Source organism: Zea mays, chromosome 5 (assembly GCF_902167145.1).
Source record: "Zea mays cultivar B73 chromosome 5, Zm-B73-REFERENCE-NAM-5.0, whole genome shotgun sequence".
NCBI lineage: Eukaryota > Viridiplantae > Streptophyta > Magnoliopsida > Poales > Poaceae > Zea > Zea mays.
This window is the reverse complement of record NC_050100.1, coordinates 217,252,200-217,275,089: the sequence shown is the minus strand read 5'-3', so window position 1 is coordinate 217,275,089 and position 22,890 is coordinate 217,252,200. Positions and strand designations below refer to the sequence as shown.

Genomic DNA, 22,890 nt, shown 5'->3' with positions numbered 1-22,890 from the left:
CTTCTTGGTAAGTTTCGGCCACGAAGTGCTTCTGATGCTCCAATGGCATTATCCACAAGGTCCCATGTAAGGTCACACTCACGCCCACCTTCAAGGACTACATGCAAAGAATCAACCCATTCCTTATCCGAGTTGAAGTCCTCATGAACCAATGGATCAAAGTTTTTCCCCTTCTTCTGGCGTAGTTTTTGGAACCTAGCTTTCATCTTTCGGTTGTAGTAAATGAAGAAAATACAATTCAACCTCTTATGCAACAACCGATTTCTTTTCTTTGTATGGATCTATAAAATAAGAAAATACTGGTTTCTTTTCTTTGTATGGATCCATTGGTTCATGAGGACTTCAACTGGGACAATGAGTGGGTTGATTCTTTGCATGTAGTCCCTGAAGGTGGGCGTGGGTGTGAGTGTGACCTTACATGGGACCTTGTGGATAATGCCATTGGAGCATCAGAAGCACTTTGTGGCCGAAACTTACCAAGAAGAGCTCATAATGTGTATTCAAGGAGAAATTCTGTTGCTGCACAAAATTTGCCAGAGTCTGAAGAGGAAGATGAAAAAAATGTTCCACATGAGGATGCAGAAATCATAGATTGTGAAGATGAACCTAATGGTGGCAATGATGGTGGAGAAGGGGAGTCACCCAATATTTCATGAGAGTTTGATGATGATTTTTGAGAGATGGGAGAGTAGCTATTGCTAGATTGCATTAGCATATTTGCTGCATTAGTAGCTGCAACTAGTTACTATTAATTACGCCATTAGAAACTATCTATGTGGCTATTTCAGATTTGGTATTGTGTTGTTTTAAATTTTGTGACTTGTTATTGTTCCTTCGGAGACTACTTTGTGGCTATTTCAGATCCACTATTGTATTGTGTATTTGTGATGATTTATAGTTTATGAGCTGTTTGATATTTGGCTAGTAAGGCGTCCGCCTAAGTCGTCTAGGCGTTCAGGCGGTGGCTGGGCGCCTAGTTCCGCCTTTAAAACCATGGTAACTTAGTCATCGACTACATTCGCCGTCAATCTCAAGACTACCATGCAGCAGTCTACCAAAGGAGGCATAGCCAAATAGCAAATAAGAATATTAACGGACATCCTAAAATTTCACCAAACAAGAACAAATAACCAACTACATCTATATTTCCATGACGAAAGAAACCAAAATTAAAACAGATGCCCAAACAAAGAAAAGGTTACCAGCTTTTCTGCTGTAATGCACTGCAATAGGGATTAGGTTGGGCAAGCAAAGGTAGTCTACCAAAGCAGCAGATGCTCAGCAGTTCTTTCAGTGCGAGCAGGGCTGCAAAGCTGAACCATCTTTTGTTCAACGCGCTGAGCCGGCTATCTCGTTTGGTCAGATGGTCATAGACAGTGCACGCGAAAATATACCTTGTACCAATACTGACGAGAAAATGCTTGGTTGGTGGCAAGTTTTTCTTCACGTGAGCAAAATAGAGAAGCCTTGTCCCCATGAATCGGCCAACAGCAATTGCGTGGTGATGGATGGATGGTGAAACAACAGATGTCCGTGTTGTTCATTAAGGCAAGTCTCGCTGAAGGTATATATAGAAGGGTCAAAGTGGAGTAGAAATGATCAGACTGAACCACAATGAACCAATGAATACGCCTATGAGGTCGAGGACAGGTCGTCCCTGTTTGTTCTGATTGTTTTTTTCGACGATGTATTAGTATTGGCGACGAAATTGGTATCCTAGTCCGTTTGCCTTTTTCAGAAAGTTTGTTCCTGCCAGCAGTTATGCATTCGGTTTTTTTTCCCTTCCTACAGACTGGATGGAGTTTTGTTTACAATGTAGAAAACACATAGTTATGCAGAAAACACATGTTTTTTTCCCAATCTGAGTCGAGGTGTAGTCACCGAGTAGTCTTTTCTGTCTGTTCTTTTCCCATGTGTTTAAATGGCTCCTTTTGTTTTTCTCCTTGAACAAATTTTGTAAACTGGTTTCTTTCTACTAATATATTCAAGTGGCAAGCCTTTTGCAGCTTCTTTAAAAAAAAGACAAAAACACATGGTTATTTTGAACTAAATGAGATGCTGCACCTGCACACTCGTCTTGAAAAAGCAAGTGAGCATCCTGTGGCTTGTGGCTCGTACCTTGTTGGATAAACTTATTTAAAGATTAAAATATTATCGTATCTAAATTATTTCTGTTGGCATATATGCTTCATAACTTTTTGATCATAAAACTATTTTTTGAAACACTAATGTGGTATGAGTGGTCAGGCGCCAACACTGTCTTCGTTATCATTTTTGTTTTTGGTAATACAAAAATTTAAGAGACTATATTTTTAATGTGTTATTGTAATATCATCACAGAAGTATATAAAATAAAGATAACTACATATTCTATGTACACTTACATACTTGACATTTATATTATCTTTGTTGGTTTAGTATGATCACATACTTCATATACATACACTTCGTTAAGCCATATACATTCTAAATTTTGACTTATGCGACACTGAGAGTAGAAATGAATATATCAAAGGACTCAATTTTTGTGGATTACAAAAATATAAAATTAAAGGACAGAAACAAGTGACTAGAGATAGATAAATGAGATTTTTTTTTGCACAAGACAATTTTGGCTTGTTTGCCAAATATTCATCCAATCCTTCAAAATATTAAAACTTACAAACGAGATGCTCTCCAGCCTGCAAGTGGAGGCGGTTGAAATCTAAAATCCTCAAGGCATGTGAAGAGACAGTTGAAGTCCCTTAGAACACTAAGGGTGTGTTTGGCATGGTTCTGCTTCACCTTAGAGCAGCTATACTCTAAAACTCTAGGTGGAGCAGCTCTGCTTCAGAGTTTAGATTGTTTCTCATAACCGGTGGCAGTGGCGGGTAAATAACTTCAAACTCCATGACTAGGTTACTTTTTTAGAGTTTTCGGAGCAGCAAAAGAGGTACTCAAAAAAATTGTACTGCAGCTCCAAAAACTTCATAGAGTTTACAAATCTGGAGTTAGGGTGTTTGGCTTGCTCTGGCCAGCTTCCTCTTAGAGTTTTGCTCTGGAGCCATACCAAACAGGCCCTAGGACACCCTAGAGTAATAGTTGTTAATTATATAAACATAGCTAAAAATGGGTAGATCAATTTACAAAGGTCTATCATAAAATGTGATATATATTGTACCAAAGGAGAGATGTTTGAGACCCACATGAGTTACACTTAGTAGAAACCCAAACCTTTATGATTGGAGATCCCATGAGTTCGGACTTTGGATAAACAAGTTGCTTGTGTAGCTAAGAGTACATTATAATTATCATCCTCTCTTGTGAAGATGTAGTACTCTCGAGTCTATAAGGTAGGGTGACTTTTTATCTTAATGTGTTTGGAGGCTTAATAGCAAGATATTATCCTCTGATATTCTTCGACAAACACACCTCTATAAGTTGATTGTTGGTTACAGTCTATGAGACGTGGGAACTATCTAATAAGCTCATGAATGACACATAGGAGTATGACTTATAAGGTCCATTCAAAGAGGTAGCCTAATGGACGTCAAGTACCAGTCGAATTCTTGAATGAAACTGGTTTGCACAAAGCTGTCCATGCAAGGGTTAGTCCATTGAGTATTTGTGAGCCGTCGTAGTTTCTAGGAACATGTGAATGTTAAACTTATCAATGTATATCAAACAATATCTGAGGAATTATTTTAAGAGTCAATTAAGTGTTTCCTTTGAGATTTGGTGAGGAATTATAAGGGCTTTAGCACATAATTATCCGAATAATTCATTGAATAAATCTCAAAGGAACACTCATGCATGAGTCAATGGTGGAAAGTTTAGCTCCACATTGGAAGTTGAGAAGTTTCCTAGAGCCTACTCTCTTACATAATATATAGGGTGTTCTTCTCAAAAGGTGCGAGAACCGACTAATGTACTTTCATAGAGGTTTTAGGGAGAGAGTCCTCAGTGTTGCACCTTTGGTGCCTCCATCCCTAACACTGACGTGATGATGATGGTGAAGAAAAATAGTGTCCCCATCGAAGGACATGTATGGGTTAGAGCGAATCGGGGTTTTAGGCAACATCCATGTGAATCCTTGCTAATCTAATCTGCAATGTTCTATAGACTTCATCAACTACATGTCATCTTCATCAATCATGTTGGAGCAAACTTTATTGTAAGTGTAGGACCTTGTAAGGCGACCAGGGGTGAATGAGAGCCAATCAAATTTTGCTTCCAAACACTGAAAATGAACACTTCACTTTAATTAAGATGAAGCAAGTGCTCAAACCATGAAGCGAACGAGTGATCTCATGATTACAAAACGTTCCTAATACTTACATGAGACCAGCAAAACAAATGGATCACAAACCGAACACCAAAAAGTCTAAAATAGTCCAATATAGTATCATCAACAAGTGTTGTTTTCAGCAGTACGGAATTCTGTTCTTGAATTCAAAACCGAACCAAACGAACTTCGATTGAGATAAAATTTTATACACACCTGAGCAAATATGTTTCCAAGATCTGCTCAAATTTTGAGCTCAATCAGACTTGTGAATCACCCACAGATTTAAAAAGACAGCAAAAAATTGGGGTTTTGTTGGGGTTTTCTAGAATGAGTTCAAACTGAGTTTTTCTCAAATCGCGACCAAAATCTGCAACAACTAGGTGTATGCAGTGGTCCAAAGAGTGCAACTCACCACCAATCAATCCCGAAACCAAATCCTCTCAAAGGAATCAAAAGTTTTTCACCAACAACACAAGATCGAGGAAAATGAGAAACCAAGACTATAAAACTTCAAAAATTCTAGCAAGGGTACAAACTGAGATTTAAAGCCAAAGTGTCCTGTGGGCCGGACCGACGACCACAACAAAATGGATCCAACAAATTCCATCTCACTTTAACCCCTAAACCAAACACGTGCAAGCTTACAACAACCTTGTGGGTTGATGTATGGAGTGGCATATCATAGAATAGGTAGGGACACCTTTTCATTTTAAAATAAAACACTCAGTTAAGATCGATTACAATGACCTTTTGTAGTGGAGTGTCAAAAAGCTATGGATGATTGAAGATTATACATGATTACTGTTGATCCTCAAGTCCCTTACTCTAATAGTAAACCCTGTTATCTTTGTAGGGCACTTAGAAAGTCTACCTCGAATGGCAAATAGCGAGGGTACATAGAAATTCTAACTCGGTTAGCAAATAGGACCCAAACCCGTTTGCACAGGAGCATCTCAAACACTTGGACCGTACAAGATCCTTCGTCAGTCAATAAGATCTGTATTCTCCGCACGCTGATAGCTCCCATGGTTATTAATTCTGTTTGGTTGGCTATGGCGCAAGATATCAGGTTTGAGAAAGAGGTTTATACGTCATATAGAAAGATATTCATTTTTTAATCGTCCATCTATTGTTCATCTAAAAACAATCTACCAGATAGTGATTGCTCTATCTAGAGCTTTCCATATTTCATTTGAACTGTTCCCTTTATATGAGATTATGAATTCTTTTGAAACTCAATAATTTCATCTGAATTGTATAGAAAATACATAACACGGAGCACATGTAACATATGGGGAAAGATACATAACACGGAGCACATGTAACATATGGGGGAAAAATTTATAACACGGTTTAACAGGTAAAATATGAATTCTTTTGAAGCTTTTGTGCATCTGTCAAAAACGAAACTATGCAAGTTACAATCGTTTCCCGCTGACAAATGGAGTTCTACCGTTCTACGTAAATAACAGAAAAAAAATAACTTCCTTTATTTTTTAAATTTTACCGGAGCCGAGTAAAATGGAAGAGAGAAAGTATATATGACGGTGACAGTTTGAAACTGAGTGGCAGGTTGTTGTCACAAATTAAATGCCAATTCCATGGACTATTCGGAGGTTAAAGTCTTGTCGAAGCGACGAAAAAAGGTTACAGGTAGGTACATGTTTTATCCGCAAAAGAACTCACAAGGCATGTACGTTTCAACAGTTCAGCGCCGTGTTGTAAAAATTTATAAGCAGCTGCCCTTGTCTGAAACGGCTTGACCAGCCTTTCTGTCTCCCTCTAGAGCGTATGCATGCACGCAAAAGTCTTAGGCAGAAGCTCATCCATTTCTTCTCTCCTGCCGACCTCTCAAGTTTTTTTTCTTTTCTTTTCTATAGACTGCTGGCATTATAAATGCTTCGTCCGTCTAGAAAAGGATTCAGGGCGATGCGATTCCTAAGCCGGCTGCCTGAATTATAACCAGCGTTCATTTGAATTATGTTGTTCTTTTGGTATAGCTGCCGTCTACACCAGCGGACGAATTTTGTGCCCTCTCTGCCCCACGGCCACGGGGCGCGTCCCGGTACGTCACTAACCTCGCCTGCCGGAGACCTTGCTGGACATGATGTGAAGGAGCTCCGATCCCATGGGCCATGGCCATGAACTGACGTGTGATGGGCAGAAATGAAATCCAGGTGTATATATGGAGGAGGAAATGTCCGGGCATTTGCTAATCAACTCTGGATTTGGCATTTGTTATTGGGACCATCCATTAAGTATTAATCGGTGTCATACTGTGCAAATTCAGACAGCGCTTGAAATTTTAAACAAACCTTCTTGGAAGAAGCAGCGAATGAATAGAAAGTTCAAACAAGGCTACTTCAGCTTCATTCTGGAGTCTGGACTCTGGACCATGAATGAGGACAGGACATCTGAATATCTGACGTACGGTTGTTGCATTCCGTTTCTACTCCAGCACAAAGGAAATCCAGCATTTGTTCTACCTGCAGGTAAGCAGGTTACATTCCGTTTCTACTCCTGTACAAATTTACAAGGTAATTTACAAATAGGATCGGTACGTCTCGTGTTTTTCATTCAATTTCAACCGAATTTGGAGCAAGAGCAACCAGCACGAAATCGGCGCCCTGTTCCCCGCAGACCAAAAGACGCCAATTTCTTCCCCGTGTGAAAGAAGATCACTTTCAAGCTAGCTAGTTTCTACGCTCAAAAATCTGTTGTTCCCATTCTACGTGCGAACCTGTTGCGTAGCTGACTTCTCCTCGTCCGCCGCTGCCGCCACCTCGCGGGAGCGGGACGCAGCGCCGGACACGCCGCCGCCTCCGATGCGGTCAAGGCGGACGCTGCCCTTAGCACTAGCAAGAGCGTCGGCGGCATCAACGGCGGCCACGCGCTTCCCTCTCGCCCTCGTGGACGACGAGGACGACACCTCTCCCAGCTCGGCCGAGCTGACCGTTATCCTGGACGCCGAAAAGAAGGACAGCTTCCCGGAGAAGGTCCCCGCGAGAAGCGACTGCCATCTGCTCGCCCGGCCGAGGGGGGCGCTTCGGCCGCCTCGGCTGCTTCCTTCCCCGGCTCTTCGCCCGCGACGCAGTCGCATGCTCTGCTCGCCCGCGGCGACCATCTCCCTGCGCACGTGCTCCGGCAGCCGCAGCGTGAACCGCTCCAGGTCGCGGTCGAGCCGGACGGCGAGGGAGTGTCCCGTAGAGTGCGACCGGGCGAGCTGCGTCGGGACCGGCTTGCGCCCCGACCGCGACCGCATGGCGCGCCGCTGGGTCCCTATCTGCTGCAGCTCCAGCGCCTCCTGCCGCCGCGCCTCTTCCTCCTCCTCGGTGATCACATCGATCACCACGGCCACAGGTAGCGGTCCATGCCCAGACGACACCGCGGTTTCGCTCGAGATGCTGCTCGCCACTGGGATCGGCGGGAAACTGTCGGGCCGCTGTTCATCGCTGCTGGTATCCTTGTTAGGGTCGAGGTTGCAGCGGCAGACGGGGCAGGTCACGTGGCTGGCGAGCCACTCGCCGATGCATTCCGGGTGGAAGGCGTGGCTGCACTTGGGCAAGAGCCTGAGCCGCTCCTCGTCCTCGAACTCGCTGAGGCACACTGCGCACTCGAGCGCGCCGCCCTTGCCCACCCGGAGCGCCTTGGCCTCGGCGTACTTCATGGTGGGGAAAGCCTCGACCACCTCGGCGTCCAGCCCGCGCGGCCGCCGCTGCCTCCGCGACCGCGAGATGAAGGCGTCGAAATTGGGCACGGCTCTGGCGCGGTCGTAGTCGTCCGACGTGGCCGCGGAGCCGGTGCAGTGGCGGAGGTAGACGGTGAATGAGGCGATGAACACGAACACCGCGATGACGGCGACCAGGAGCGCGATCATGGCCGTGCTGACCTGGCCCTGGCCGCCGTCATCGTAGCTCGGCTGCGCGCTGGCTGCGCCGACCGCGGACACGAGGAGCGCGGCGAGCAGCGCTTGGCCGTGGCGAGCCATGGGCGTCCTTGCGCGCGGCAGGCGGCAGTGCAGACGGCAGAGAGAGGCGAGGGCCCGGGAGACGAGAGCGGGTTGACTAGCCTGACGGTGCAGCAGGCAGTGTGGAACTATATAGACGGGGAGGAGGAGTTTGAGCCAAAAAGGTCAGGATCCCGCGGGCCGCGGCGCTCGGCGGGTCTCGCGGAAGGAAGCCGCCGGCAGGTGTTCAGCTCAGCAGCCGCGATCGGGGAGGGCCTGGAACGTTTTTTGCACGCTGAAATCTGAATTCAACGGCATGTGAATTATCTGATTGCTTATCGGGAATCGACTGAAGCGAGAATTCACATATCAGCTACAGTTAGGCCACGGCGCACGGCTGACGGGTGGGTCAATGCTAAAGCTGGCAATACAATCATCCTAACTCCCACATTAGGGCTGGTTCGTTTAAATATAATTTTATATAGATTAAATGATATTAAGTCGGTTTAAATTTATAACAAGTTAAAATACATCTAAATCTCACTCAAAATAACTGAACAAACCCTTATTGCAAAAATCAATTACACCTTGTATTTTAAGTTATAGTTCATCTTAGTTTTGTCATAAATTACGTCTCTCTAATTGTAACTATCTTTTTATAAAAAAAACTACTATAACATCTATAATTTAAAATAGATGCGCTACCGAAATATGTCTCACACATAGTTCATTAAAAGTACGAAATTAGTTCGATATTGTAGATGGTGGTAGAATTTTTTTTTCTTAAAAGATGTGTACGAAACAATTCCAATCTTCTTGACAGCACGTAAATTCATATCAGGACCCGATACATTTTAGTTTCCTATTTTAGTAATTTATAGAGTAAAATAGAAAGAAAAATGATAGATGTGTTTGAATGCACTAGAGCTAATAGTTAGTTGTCTAAAAGATGTTTATAGAATTAGCTAGCTAACAAATAATTAACTGACTATTAGATAATTTACTAAAAATAGTTAATAACTGAACTATTAGCTAGATTGTTTGTATGTATTTAACTAATTTTAGTAGCTAACTATTAGATCTAGTGCATTCAAACACACACTAAAAATCAATACTCCCTCCATTTCGTTTTAGTTGTCGGTGAATAGTGTAAAATTGAAGTATCAACGACAACTAAAAAGAAACGGAGGGTACTTAGAAACCAAACACATCCCTTAACTATTTGTCATTGTAAAGATTGCCACCTCTTTAAATCTCCTTCCCGAAATGTCTCTCACGTGGTAAATGTACAAAAACAACTTCAAATGTGCAGGGGCCGCTGCTTTAAGAAGTTAAATTTCCTTCCAAAGTCATGTTCGTTATGAGGTCGGTCTTGCACAAGTTTTACCCTGACGCTCAACAAACGTACGGTAAGACTCTCCACGAGTGGTCAAGGCGACAGCCGGACCAAACATCACATATTAACCGCGTGTAAAACCAGTGTAACCCTCTTGACGGATCGACCAGGCGAAGGCTGTGGAATTCCAGCATGGACATCAGGTTTCAGAGCACTTGACTTCTCCGACAACGACGCCTGTTCCGTCAACGTCAGTCGACCGACGCGTCAGTGCTCAGCCGAAGCCCATCACCCAGACGAAGGGTTCAGATCAGACGAGAGGACACGAGTACAGGTCGGGTCAGCGCCAGCCCAGTAGTCCGGCAAGTGCAAGTACTCCGTACACGTACGCTGCTAATGGCAAAAAATATAACCAACGCCCACCCATAACCAAATCTAATAACTTTGATATTTATCTCACACCCACCAAAAAATATAAGAAGGAAATTAAACCCAACCCATATTATTAACTCTAAACCAACCCATAATTGGATAGAAACACATGGAAACCCTGTGGGTTCAACTTATTATCTCACATCAAGCCAACTGCATACACATACACTGGTACACAGTGACAATTTTATAGTTAGTTTCAATGACATACAAAAACATAGTCCACGACATACAAAAACAGTGACAATAATATTATACACTGATACAAAAACAAGTTTGGTCGATAAGCATTTAGGTCTCGAGAAAATAACAAAAAACATCTGTTAAAGATCCTTAATGAACAATTATCTTTTTGGTGAGAAACATAAACCAGCAGCAACGGAAAGAGTCATTGATCAAGCTCGAAGCTAGCAACAGTGAAAGGGTACATCTAGTAGGATCAGAAGCCCACCGAACGACGCATAAATCTCACTAGAAGTGAAAAAAAAGAACCATGTGTGAACGGTCCCTGGGGCGACAATGTCTAATTAGCGTCGGGCGTCAGCAGAGGCCAGGGGAGCTCCGTCCGCCTAGGCGAAGATTTAGGGAGAGGGGAGACTCCGGTCGCCGAGGCAGGAAGCAGGATGCGACCGTCGGTGCATGGGTGAAGACTTGGGGAGTTAGGATTGAGTTGGGTATGTTGGTGTTGGAAACCAAAAAAGCCTCACGGACGGTCCGTCCCTGAGGCCGAACGGTCTGCGGTCCGGACGGTCCGCGCGTGCGCAGAGTCAGTTAGGGTTCCTAGTTTCTCGCGGGATTTGTTACCTAAAACCGCGAGATTAACTCGGAAAACAGTTTGAAGCGGATCCAGACCTCCCCTTTATATAGATGAAGGGCTATGGACGATTGAACCCCCAATAATCGATCAAATCAAGTCTATTTCTCGTTTTTACCTTACGCATGAGGAGTATTTCTAGTTTAGCCAAAGTTTAGTATTCCATTCCCCAAATTATCCGCTTCTCTTCGACTCTACGTCGATTAGAGGAGTCTAGGTCGGCCTGCCGAGCCTAGACACCCCCTAGGATCTCTCCTCCCCGATGGGTCCCTCCTGGGAGCGAGATCCAGGCGCCGCCGGCGACCTTCACCGCCACTGCACACGCGCGGACCGTCCGTGCCTCTGCAGAGGGCACCGCCGCCGGTTCTCACGCAGTGATTGGCGCCCCAAAAAGGCACCAACAGTTGAGACTTGGAACTAAGTTGGGAGTCGACTCGAATACAGTTCTACGGTCTATGGATGATGAAGACCCATGGAAACCCACGCCTATGTAAATCCATCTATACCCATGGGTATCAACCATTTTAACACACGATATAAAATAAATCCACCCAATCCAATCCATTCACAATTAAAATCCATCACAATCCACCAAAATAAATTTATTTCTTAAATCCATCTAAAATACCCGCTTACATCGACGCAGTATGTAGGCCTAGTCAGTCCACGCGAGCTGCGCCGCTACTCGGCTACTGACTGTACTCTGCCAGTTGTCTAGTGGGCCAGTAGCCGCTCGAGACGGCAAGCAAAGGCCAAGGGCCAGCTCGCGCGGACCTGGTAAACAACCCGCGAGAGGGACTCGTCCCCGCACGCGTCGCCGTCAGCGCGCATGCACGGACCACTTGTCGTTGGCCGTGGGGTCCGGGTCCAGGGTCCCCAAGCCGACGTGCGCCCCACCGGCACCACTTGCTCGCTCTCGCCCTCGCCCTCGCCCTCGTCCCGGCGTGCCGCCTCGACGCTCTCACGCGTAACGGCGACCAAGCACGGTGCCACTGCCAGGTGTGCGGTTTGAGGAGTGCAGGGCAGCGGCTCCGGCGGCACTGGGCGGCGGAACAGACAAAACGGGAGAACAGTGGCCCCAAGAGCGACGAGGTGTACGTGTCGCGAGGAGGTAGCAATACGTGCAGATCTGTGAATTATGAAGTGTTTTGACGCTTGTTCCATTCTACTACTCCACTACACTGCTCCAGGCACATGCTGTCTCAATTCCACGTCGGATCCCCCCTCAAGTTGGGCGTCTCCAGAAAGTTCTGCGATTGACCCTGGATGTAAAGTGCCGCTGCAGCGCTGCTGCAGGCTGCAGCCTGCAGTGCACTTGTGGCCATCCATCAACGATTGGGAAACAAAGGAGCTGCGGCTGCCTATAGCTATCGGCTCGGTGGCGTTCGGCTCCAGCTAATAAGCAGCTGCGGCTTCGTTTCTGGTTTGGTCTGCACCTTCGTCGTGCTCATCTATATGGTTGCCTATTTTTTCTTTGACCCTAGCTAGCACATGTCCTGTTTCCTTCTTCTTGGTCAGCAGCATCATTCCTGCAAACAGATTCGTTTGGGTTTAGGGTGTACCTGTCGCGAGGAGGTAGGCATATCGTGCTCATCTATACGGTGTTTTTTTTAATTTCAGCGTACAGTCATGTCATCTAGAAAGTATCCATCTGGTTCCGAGAAAAGGAAGAAGAAGAAACGAGTAGATAAGTTTATAGAAACACAGAGAGGAGCCTTGGATAATTTTTTTTTCTAGTAATCCAATAACTTCAAGGAACCAAAATAAGATGGCTATAGTTCCTATGGAGGAACAACATGATAATAGCCCAGAAGATCAGAGCTCTACACCAGAAGAAAATGTTGACACCAACATGAATGATAACAATGTGAATGATCAAGAGCCTATGGTTAATTTACCTCCTACAGAAAATGTCATTGTTGATGAACAACCTGTTTTTATTGAGGATATCTATGATCAAGAAATTAGGATAATCTTGATAACAAGTCAAGGGATATATTAGTAGAGAAGGGACCAATGTGCATTGATGCTACCTAATGAGAATATAAGATACTATAGAAATAATGGATTTGCTTCTAGTTTGATCATTGGCAAAGAGTTTGCTTCCGAATTGGGTGTAGGGCCATCACTTCCAATGAAACATCAAGCTAAGAGGAAGAAACAATACGATGAAATTGATTGTGAGGAAGCAAATCTTGAAGCTAAAAAAGCTTTTGAAATTAATTATTTTTTGGCCATGGTTGATATTGCAATTAGTTCATTAAAAAGTAGTTTTGAAGAACTCCAATCATTGAAAGACATATTTGGATTTTTATGGAATCCACAACCTTGAAGTCATTGGATACTATTGAGCTAAGAGAATATTGCACCAAATTTGCAAAAAACATTCTCTTTTGATGGCTCATCTGATGTTGACCTAAATGATCTAATTTCAGAGCTTAGTGTTTTGCAGTTGACTATGTCAGATAAAACAATGTCTGCCATGGATATTTTTGAGTATGTTAGAGAAGTGGATTTAAATCCTAATATTTCTATTGCTTATCGACTTTTATTTACCGTGCATGTGTCCGTTGCATCTGCTGAAAGAAGCTTTTTCAAAGTTTGAAGCCGCCGAAGAATTATTTGAGATCTAAAATGTCTCAAGAAAGACTAAACGGTTTGGCTATTTTATGTATCGAGAAAATATTATTGGATGAAATTGAGATTAATGCTACCATCAATGACTTCGGTTCGAGACATGTTAGAAGACAATTTTAAGGTAACAACATATTATGTATGTTTTCTTGTGATGAATAATTTTTTATGTGTTTTTGAGTGTTTAATAGCAACATGTATTTATATATATTATAATAACAAGGGCCCCTATTTCAAATATTGTACCGGGCCCCTGATTTATCAGGACGGCCACTCGCTGTAGCGTAGCAGGCTAGCAGCATCTTCACACACGGACAGTGAGCGCGCCGGCGAACTGTCTGGTCGCAACTGGGCCGAGGTTTTCGACGTTAACCGCCTGGCCGGGCGCCGGGCGGGCCGGAGCCCGGAGCTGCTCTCGCCAGTTCGGCACGCCACCACCGCACCGATATTCATCACGCATCCATCAACCAACCGTGTGCCATCCGAAGAACAGCTGCGACTGCGTCGCGAGCAACCGCGGCGGGACAACATTCCGACACGGACGACACGACCCCTCTGTAGCCGGCGAGCTGCCTAGGCCCGCTCGTACCGACGTGTGCACCACCCATCATTTCCCCGTACCCCGAGCCGGCGGTCGGTCTCGTCTCGGCTCCCTTTGCATCCAGGAGGGACGGGGGCAGGGGCTAGGGCGGACAGCCGGCCAGGCCATCTCTGTGCGCGGCGTTTTCTCTGTTCTCGCAACGCTGGTGTCACCGTCTGGGTTTTTTTTTTTGGTCACGCCCGCGATGCGACGGCGCGCCTTGGAGCAGTGTCTCTGAACATGGCCGGGCGCCGTCGGTTCACGGGCTTACGGCATGCAGGCAGGTTGGGCGTCTGAGGTGAACGGAGGACCGGCGTGTGGGACGGGAGACTAATGGCGATCGGTGCCTTTCGGGCCCCATCACGGCAGCGATGGCGCAGATTTGCAGTTAAGTCAACAGGACTAGCTAGCTAGCTAGCTAGTGTATGTGTGTGTGTGTGTCTGCTCTCGACCAAGCTGATGAGGGTCCGCATCCGTCCAGCCGGAGCTCGGTAGCGTTAATTGGCAGCTGGCATCTCACAGATCGTCCCCTGAAACCCGGGGCAAAAAGCCTTTAGGACCGGGATTGCCACGAGCCTGCTGGTGAGCTCGGTTTCTTTGCGAGCTTTGGGTTACTCGTCGCCGACGGCAGGTGCGCGTACTTGGCTTTCTGCATCGGGGAACTCTCGCCGAAGGGCAGGTGTGCTGCTCCTGGTTCCCGACTGCGACGTCAGTGCTGCGCAAAACGCATGCGTCGGTTCTCGTTCGGCGATCGGTGGGCCGCCGAGGGCGTGCATGCGATGCGACGAGCTATATGTTGCGAAACATTCACATGTGATCAAACCCATCCGATGGTTATTACCCAAGGGTCGCACCCCTTGGGGAGTACCCCTGCAATCTGTATATAATCCAATGTTCCCCTGCAATAAAGACTTATCGCTGTCATTTGTCTCTCTCAATCTCGTTACCACTGAGTATACTTCAACACGTTATCAGCACTGCGCTCTAGAGATCACAGAACAAAAGTTCCAATTGAGGATGTGAATCCCTATCCGACATGAACATCATGTCTGCCAACAATTGGCACAGAGCCCAAGAAAAGAATCACGTGAACGTATGGCAGAGGATTACAGCCCCATTGATGCAAGGTAAAATGCAACTATATTTTCCATACGATGAAAATCTATTTTCCATACGTAGTGGAGTTTGCAACCGTTCTTTTGCCTCCGTTCTCCTCTGCAACCGCCGCGACACACAAGCATGCCGTGGCCGAACTGCCACCCGCGTGTGGCTGTGTCATGTCGAGTTGCGCGCCCGCGCTGCAAGAGGTCGGGGCAGCGACGTTGGGGCTGCAGCGCCTGTGCCGTGGCCGTCGGAGGCTGTGCTGGACGAGGGACGCGCACCCGACCCGCTCTGCCTGAGCACTCTCACGAGCCGATGAGACACGACCGAGCTGTGGTCGGGCTGACCGATATGCGCGACGTCGGGGCCTGCGCCGGGGCTGGAGAAGATGCGCCCGAGCCAGGACGCCAGCGCCTGTCCATGGGACTGCGCACCGGCCCGCAGTCGCCTTGGCCGGATCCCGCGCCAAGACCGCACCCGCGCTCAGGGGCGGCTGCTCGCCCGCCGGGTTTGCGCGCTAGGGCCGCGCCGCCATGGGAAACCGCGTCGGGGCTGCCGCCAGAGGGCCGTGGCCGCAGCCGCGCCCGCGACGCCGTGCGGGGCCGCGCCCGAGCCGTCGTGCGAGGCCGTGCCTGCGCACCGTGGGGGGCCTTGCCCCCGACCCGCCGGAGGGCCGCGCCCGCGCAACGACCGCCGAGGCCGCGAGCAGCCAAGGGCTCCGCGGGCCCCACGCCGAGCAGCCGGACCGCCGCTGGGGGTGCCGCGCACCCGCCCCGAGGGGCTGCGCCCGCCCTCGTGCGCCGAGCCGCTGAGAGGCCGAGTGGGCCGCGCGCTGATGCAGCCCACACGCGCACGCCGGGGAGACGCCCCCCGTGCCGCCGGGGCCGAGGCCGCCCGCCTGGCCAGGCCCACGCGCGCCCGGGGTGCCGCCAGGGGCCGCGCTCGCGCCCGTTGGCCGGGACCGTGCGCTGTCGGGCCTACGCGCCGCCGGGGCCGCGCCCGTGCCCACTGGCCGGGGCTACGCGCCGCCGAGGCGGCGAGTGCGCCGGGCCGCCGGCCTGCGTCGTGGCTGCTGCACCCGCCCTCCGTGGTCGCGAGCCGCTGATCCGCGCTCGCGCCGCCAAGGCCACCGGGGCTGCTGGATTGTGTCCGCGCTCGCGCCACTGAGCCCCGCCCCTGCGCTAAGGAGCGGCTGCGGCCTGACGGGGCGTTGCCGGACCGGGTAAAGGTGGCGCGCAGAGGCTGGGGCTGGCCGCCGCCGGCGCCTGGCCGGGATGGCTTGTTAGGGTTTCATAACTGACCCTTATGACCTCACCTAGATGGGCCTCATGGGCCACCTTGGTTTGACTGGACAGATTGGGTCTACAATTTTCTCAATTTCAGTTTTTATTTTCTGCAATTTCAGACATATGACTCTGTATTTGTACATAATTACTATCTAGATCAGTATTAGTGCGTCTAAATTTGAATATTTAGGCTACTGCTGATATATGTAATTGTACATACGTCTATATTTTTATGAAAATACAGACTAGTTAGTGAATTATATTTTATTCACATTTATAATTCACATAGTTTCGACTTGCTATTGTTTTTGCATTCTTTTATGTTTGCATGGAAAACATAGCACATAATTGGTTAACATAATGTAATAGGCCGTCGAACTACAAGAAACTGGTTAAAGAACGTGGGTGAAAAACCGTCGAACTTAATGTAATAGGCCGTCGAACTTAACATAAGAACGTGGGTTTACCCACGTTCATAGCCGACGGCGTTTTTTTGACGAACTTAAAGAAGTAAGTTCGACGGCCCCCACGTTCTTAACGTTAAGAACGTGGGTACCGTCGAACTTAACTTTAAGAACGTGGGTACCGTCGAACTTAACGTTAAGAACGTGGGTTTTTAAGTTCGACGGGGACCGTCGAATTGTGTCCCGTAAGTTCGACGGCACCCACGTTCTTAACTTTAAGAACGTGGGTACAGGTGGCCGTCGAACTTATGTGTCCTGCGCGAGTCGGCGCGGGCTGCCCATTAAGTTCGACGGTACCCACGTTCTTAACCTTAAGAACGTGGGTACCCACGTTCTTAACTCTTTTCCAGAAAAAAATAAAAAATACAGAAATGATAAATTAGACACACATAATAACACATGCAACACAGAATATCACATACAATACAATTTTCAAACACAGGGATATATATACATATCACAAATTCATACAAGTCCAAATATACATAAGTTCACAAATTCACACAAGTCCAAATACATAAGTTCACAAATTCACACAAGTCCAAATACATAAGTTCACAAATTCACACAAGTCCAAATACATAGGTTCATATCCATAGTTGTCATTTTTAGTTCACAAGTTCAAACATTAGCTCCATCGCTCTCGATCAGGACATCAGATTGTTGTTCGTAGCTCCACCACTAGAATTGAGACATCTGTCCGCAAAGTCAGCGTGAGGGGGAGGAGTCACTTGATGAGAGCCGGAATCCTACAAAATAAACCAAAATTCTCATAAATATACAACTGGCATTAAATCACATGTACACCAAGATATAGGAAAGCATGATAAACATAGCGTCCTTTTCTAAATAAATATAGGAAAGCATTAAATCACATGTACACCAAGAACATGCCCTACAGGCCGCTCAAGTGCCAGTCCTGCTGCCCAGGATTCTTCTGCCCAGGACCACTAAATTCTTGGCAATTTTAAATCGCCTAATCTATCGCACAGCGGCATCCAAGAACAATAAAGAACAGGGAATGAGCTACTGGGCTTCAGATCTGCTAAATCTGTAGTTTGATTTCAGATAGGTTCATAGTCACTATCTCAATTAAATAGGTTCATAGACACTGAATCTGTAGTTTGATTTCAGAAGAGCTCAGGTAGGTGAGAATTGAGAACTAGCCCAGGTAGGTGAAAATGGTGCACTGTGGCCCCCCTTTGATAGTGACTAAAGCTAGACGATAAAACCAATCTAGACTTAGTTTATTTAATTAGGAGGAAATCAACTAGCATTGAAATTCAGGAACGTACCGCATGTGACGGAAGTGGCTGTGTTGGCCATGGGGGGCGTCCCCAAGGCCCCATTGGATGTGTAGGATATCCCCATGGTGGTGGTGGCCAATATCCCATACCTGGTTGTGGAGGAGGAAGAATCTGTCCTCTAGGAGGCATCGACCACTGAATGTCCATCTGTGGGTTTCCTTGTCCGGTCTCAGAACCCTATAACCAAATAAAACGATGCATGATTATAATTGTAAATGAAAGTAAATATACTACAAAACTATACCTGTGTTTCGTTGGTGTTTGGGGTCTGTCCAGATTGTGACGGACGGGTGAACTGGGGTCCCATTGGAGATCCCATCTGAGCACTATACATCTGCAAAAACAATAAGCTTGAGTCACTAGGTTTAGGTAATTCACTGATGCATAGATGCTGATGGCCTTGTCACTAGGTTTAGGTATATATATATCTTCTCTCTGAAGCTATGATGTCTGAAAAAAGTGAAATGAAACACATGGTTGAACTGATTGGTTTTTACGAGCTCGATCGATTCGTTTCCATGTCGCGCAGCAAGAGAGCTATCGCAGTGCAAATGCTTCCGGCTGTGGGACAAGTCCTTATCTCAGTACCACTCAAATAAAAAAAGGTAATAGACCTGTACAAAAACATAACATAACTCGCAACAAAGACGGGTTCAGGGGATTTGATCGCAGAAACGGCACGTGCCTTACCCGTTCAACCTTCAACTCCCTGTGCCTGCAACGGATTAATTATTAACTGAACAGAATGTGAGTAGGTTTGGTAATTAAGTAGGAATTATTATCGCAGATGCTTGCTCTAATGCGAATGATGGTTTTTTATACAAATATAATATAAATTGGAATAAGCTGCTGGATGATAAGCTGCTGGATTATTATCGCAGATGGGCCTGAGGTTAGGCAGGAGCTGATTTTGCTGCTCAGATATCTGAAGCAATGCATGTATTTCTCGAAGAAGCCATACAGCGTGTTTTTGGACTATGGTGGTTATGGCCAGAATGATGTTCTTATAAAGAAATCTAAGGCGAGGGTGCGTAAGTATCAGTTAACTCTCTGTTGTCAATTATGTGTTGAGACTCAACATCCCGAACTTGTCGCGGGCCGATATTTTTCTGTTCATTCCACTACTGATAATAAATCAGGAGTAACTGGACGATATCCTGTTCTATCATACAGATCCTGAAGCCTGCCTTCACAATTGTCTGTGACAGAAGTAGCCAATGCTTTCTCCTTTTCATTAGGGGGGCTATCAGTGTTAAGGAGCGGTTGACAGCAGCAACTGGCGCAGAGGTTCCATTTCATCACGTTGTGGTCCAGGAAGGTCGTGTCTCCAACCTAGTGTTGGGTTACGCTCACTGTGGAATGGTTGTAGCAGCTCGATGGATTGCAAAACAAGCCATTCCTTGCCTGAGTAAAGCAATCGAGCAATTCCCAGAATATGAGGTTAAGGTAATTTCTTTCAGCTCTTGCCGAGTATCTCCAGGTGATCTTTTGATGTTATTGTCAAAAACTCATGGTATTATATATTGATGAGTTTTCTATGCTCTATTCTTTTAGATTTTGTGCTTCTGTATTGAACTACAGTTCTGTAACTCATATTGATGCTTACCTGTCTGCCTATTAAATTGCACAAAAATCAACATAAGTTGTGAATGCTAAAGCAAGTGGAACTGCAAGTATCTTTTAAAGTGGAAATGGCAAATAGGTTTTTTCCTTTCTTCAAGCCAAAGCAAATGAACTTTGAAACACTCTTGCAGTAAAGTATCAGCAATGGACTTTAGGATTCTCTAGGGCTGAGCGGGAATCTGAAGAAAATAGATTGTCTAAGTACTGAGGTACAAGCTTAAAGTTATGACTACCATGAGTAGAGAGAATAAGTGGACTACACTCATGAATGTAAAATTGTAAGGAGAATAATATGAAACTAATGCTGAACAACTTACTAATGTTGGACCTCATTTCTTCATTGACTTTCATATTTTTTTTTGCGATTTCAGTGATTTTTGTTAGCTAAGCAATGCATGTCTACTCAAATGTTCATGTTTAGAAGCTAAAGGACGCTATTTGCATTTGTTTTGCTTTACTTGTTTTTCATCTTAGATGATTTCTTGTCTTGGGAGGGACTTCTATCTAGCCCCATATTTCTTTATATCTAACTTTTATCACAGACAGTATATGATGTTAAATATTTATGTCTTGTATCTGATCCTTCCTTCATTTTACTTATTTTGTTTAGATCATTGGACATTAAATGGGAGCTGGGATTGCAACAATACTAACATACATCCTTCGCGAGAATGAGAAGCTGGCATCATCCACTTGTATTGCATTTGGGCCAGGTACTGCACTGAGGAGTATAGTTTTATTCAAAGGAAGCTGGCAACAATACTATCTCCAGCAGCTTATCATCTGCATATCCATATTTAATATTGGCTGGCCTATGCCATATGCGCTCTAAATAGATACACGATCAAGCTTCAGAAGCGTATAAGGTGGTGCCCGGAAGAAGTTTAAATTCGATCTTAAAAAAAGAGTGCCTACATTCTGCAGTGTGGATGGAGACTTTCATTGTTAGGATCTGTTCCTGCCCTTCAGGAAGTTGTTTAAACGTTTTGGTGGACCGTCTTTAACTTTTATGCCTCTTCTAAATGACTTCGTATCATTTCGAAACAGATGATTGGATGGAAGAAACCGTCGATGACAATCAAAGAATGAGACCTTTTTACCATGCTCCAAACGATATGCTTGTGTGTCCCCCATGCATATGGGACAACACAGTCGACCGTGAACACACCAGCCAGACCAAATACCATATGCAGGCAAATCATGAATTGACCACAAATATGCCGCACGTAAGGTAAATTCACGTTTTAGATGACCATCATAAGCCTTTACCCCTACCCATAGCTCTTTGAACTCTTCAATCAACGGTTGCATGAATACATTGATCTTCTTTCCAGGATGTTTAGGCCCTGGAATAATAAGGGCAAGAAATATGAACCCTTCTTTCATGCATTTGTTGGGAGGGGGGTTGTAGGGCATGATGAAAACCGGCCAACAAGAGTATGAAGTTGAACTGTTGTCATAAGGAGTGAAACCATCAGTGGACAAGCCTAGACGAACACTCCTAGCGTCTCTTCCAAATTCTGGGTCAAAACGATCCAGAGCCTTCCAAGCATCGCCATCTGATGGATGCATCATAATGTCTAGGTCTTGGATCTCACGTTCTCCTTCCTTATGCCACAACATTAGCTTCGCAGTTTCTGGGGTTAAAAACAGACGTTTAAGCCTTGGAGTGATGGGCATATATCGAAGTTGTTTAACTGCCACTTTTGTAGCAAAAGTAGCTCCATCCTCTTTTAGTACCTCCGCATATCTTGATTTACCGCATTTCTGACAATGGGTGCTCGCTTCATATTCCTTCCAGAACAACATGCAATTATCTTCGCACACATCAATCTTCTTATACTTCATCCCAAGACCGGACACAATCTTTTTAGATTGGTATAAGTCTTTTGGCATCTTATGGTTCGATGGGATGAGATCAATAATCAGATTGATTATATCGTTATAGCAATTATTCGAGAAGTTATACTTTGCCTTCATTGCCATAAGACGTGTAACCACCTGCAACACAGTCACAGTGGTGTCGTCATGCACTTTTTCCTCTGACGCGTGAAGAAGCTTGTAAAACTCCTGCACTTCATTTGGTGTATCCTGTTCTGAGGCCAATGTTGGATACTCTCTACTAATATCAGCCACCAAGTCATCCATCCGATCCTCCTCCTCATCATCAATTATTTCTGACTCTGTGATATTCTGCTCTACTTCTCCATGTGAGCGCCACACAAGATAGTTAGGCATAAACCCATTCTTGCAAAGGTGATGCTCCAGTTCTTCGATCTTCCTCACATACTTAAAATTCCGACACTTGGTACACAGACACTTCACCACACGAGGTCCACCGGAAAATGCGAGATCCACGAATTGTTTTGCAACCCTAACCCATTCCTTTGAGTGACCTAGAGTCACGCTATTGAATCCATCATACATCGCCCTTCTTCTATTGTCATCCATTTCCAAAACTAAATAACTCAATGTATAAAAAAATGTGTAAATAAACATCATTAAGCATACAAACATAAATAACAAATGTGTAAATAAACATCATTAAGCATACAAACATAAATAAAAAATGTGTAAATAAACATCATTAAGCCCTTCTTCTATTAGGAAGGATCACTAGACATAAAAAAATATTTAACCAAACATTGAACCTAACATCGATTAATTTACAATGAACAAGAAATTATACATCAATTGTAACAACTAGCCAAAAATCATGCATCATATTTTAACTAACAAACTAATTCTAATAATATTCATCAAAGAAAGAAGAAAAATACCTTCACGGATGCATCAATTGTAACAACTACCTAAAAATCATGCATGTAATTGTAACCTGATGTTACTTTTTTCATGCAACACTCTTTTCAATTCAATGATAGGTTATCTAAATTTAGTCTCTTACAAAATAATGCTCTTGGCTTATGATCCAGGGTGATTTATTCTACTTGACAATCGTAGAAGCTCCCATTCTGGGAAATTCCAAAGTTTGTTACAAAGGAGCAGTTTGTTACTGCTCCGCAGCAAGATTTGTTACTGCTCCGCAGCTAGATTTGCTTGTAAGTTCAAAGCATGGAGCAGGCAATAAGTCTGAGAAGGA

General features: G+C 45.4%; 2 protein-coding genes across 2 annotated transcripts; one reads left to right on the top strand and one right to left on the bottom strand.

Moving 5' to 3' along the window:
* Positions 1-6,475: 6,475 nt before the first annotated feature.
* LOC103627767 (E3 ubiquitin-protein ligase ATL31) lies at positions 6,476-8,571 on the bottom strand. The gene has a single exon (XM_008648072.4). It carries the CDS (start codon positions 8,253-8,255, stop codon positions 6,996-6,998), a length of 1,260 nt encoding a protein of 419 aa, XP_008646294.1. The 5' UTR covers positions 8,256-8,571; the 3' UTR covers positions 6,476-6,995.
* Positions 8,572-18,561: 9,990 nt separating this feature from the next.
* Positions 18,562-20,901, top strand: LOC118471968 (uncharacterized). The gene is made up of 4 exons (XM_035958905.1): positions 18,562-18,583; positions 19,049-19,194; positions 19,341-19,613; positions 20,401-20,901. Exons 1-4 carry the CDS (start codon positions 18,562-18,564, stop codon positions 20,413-20,415), a joined length of 456 nt encoding a protein of 151 aa, XP_035814798.1. The 3' UTR covers positions 20,416-20,901.
* The last annotated feature ends 1,989 nt before the right edge of the window (positions 20,902-22,890 follow it).

Bases quoted from the DNA above. Each gene is read 5' to 3' on its own strand.
- LOC118471968 (XM_035958905.1), top strand. From the start codon at position 18,562: ATGGCCTTGTCACTAGGTTTAG. The intron at 18,584-19,048 runs GTATATATATAT...TTATTATCGCAG, and splicing joins GGCCTTGTCACTAGGTTTAG to ATGGGCCTGAGGTTAGGCAG. The intron at 19,195-19,340 runs GTGCGTAAGTAT...TCTATCATACAG, and splicing joins TAAAGAAATCTAAGGCGAGG to ATCCTGAAGCCTGCCTTCAC.
- LOC103627767 (XM_008648072.4), bottom strand. From the start codon at position 8,255: ATGGCTCGCCACGGCCAAGCGCTGCTCGCCGCGCTCCTCGTGTCCGCG.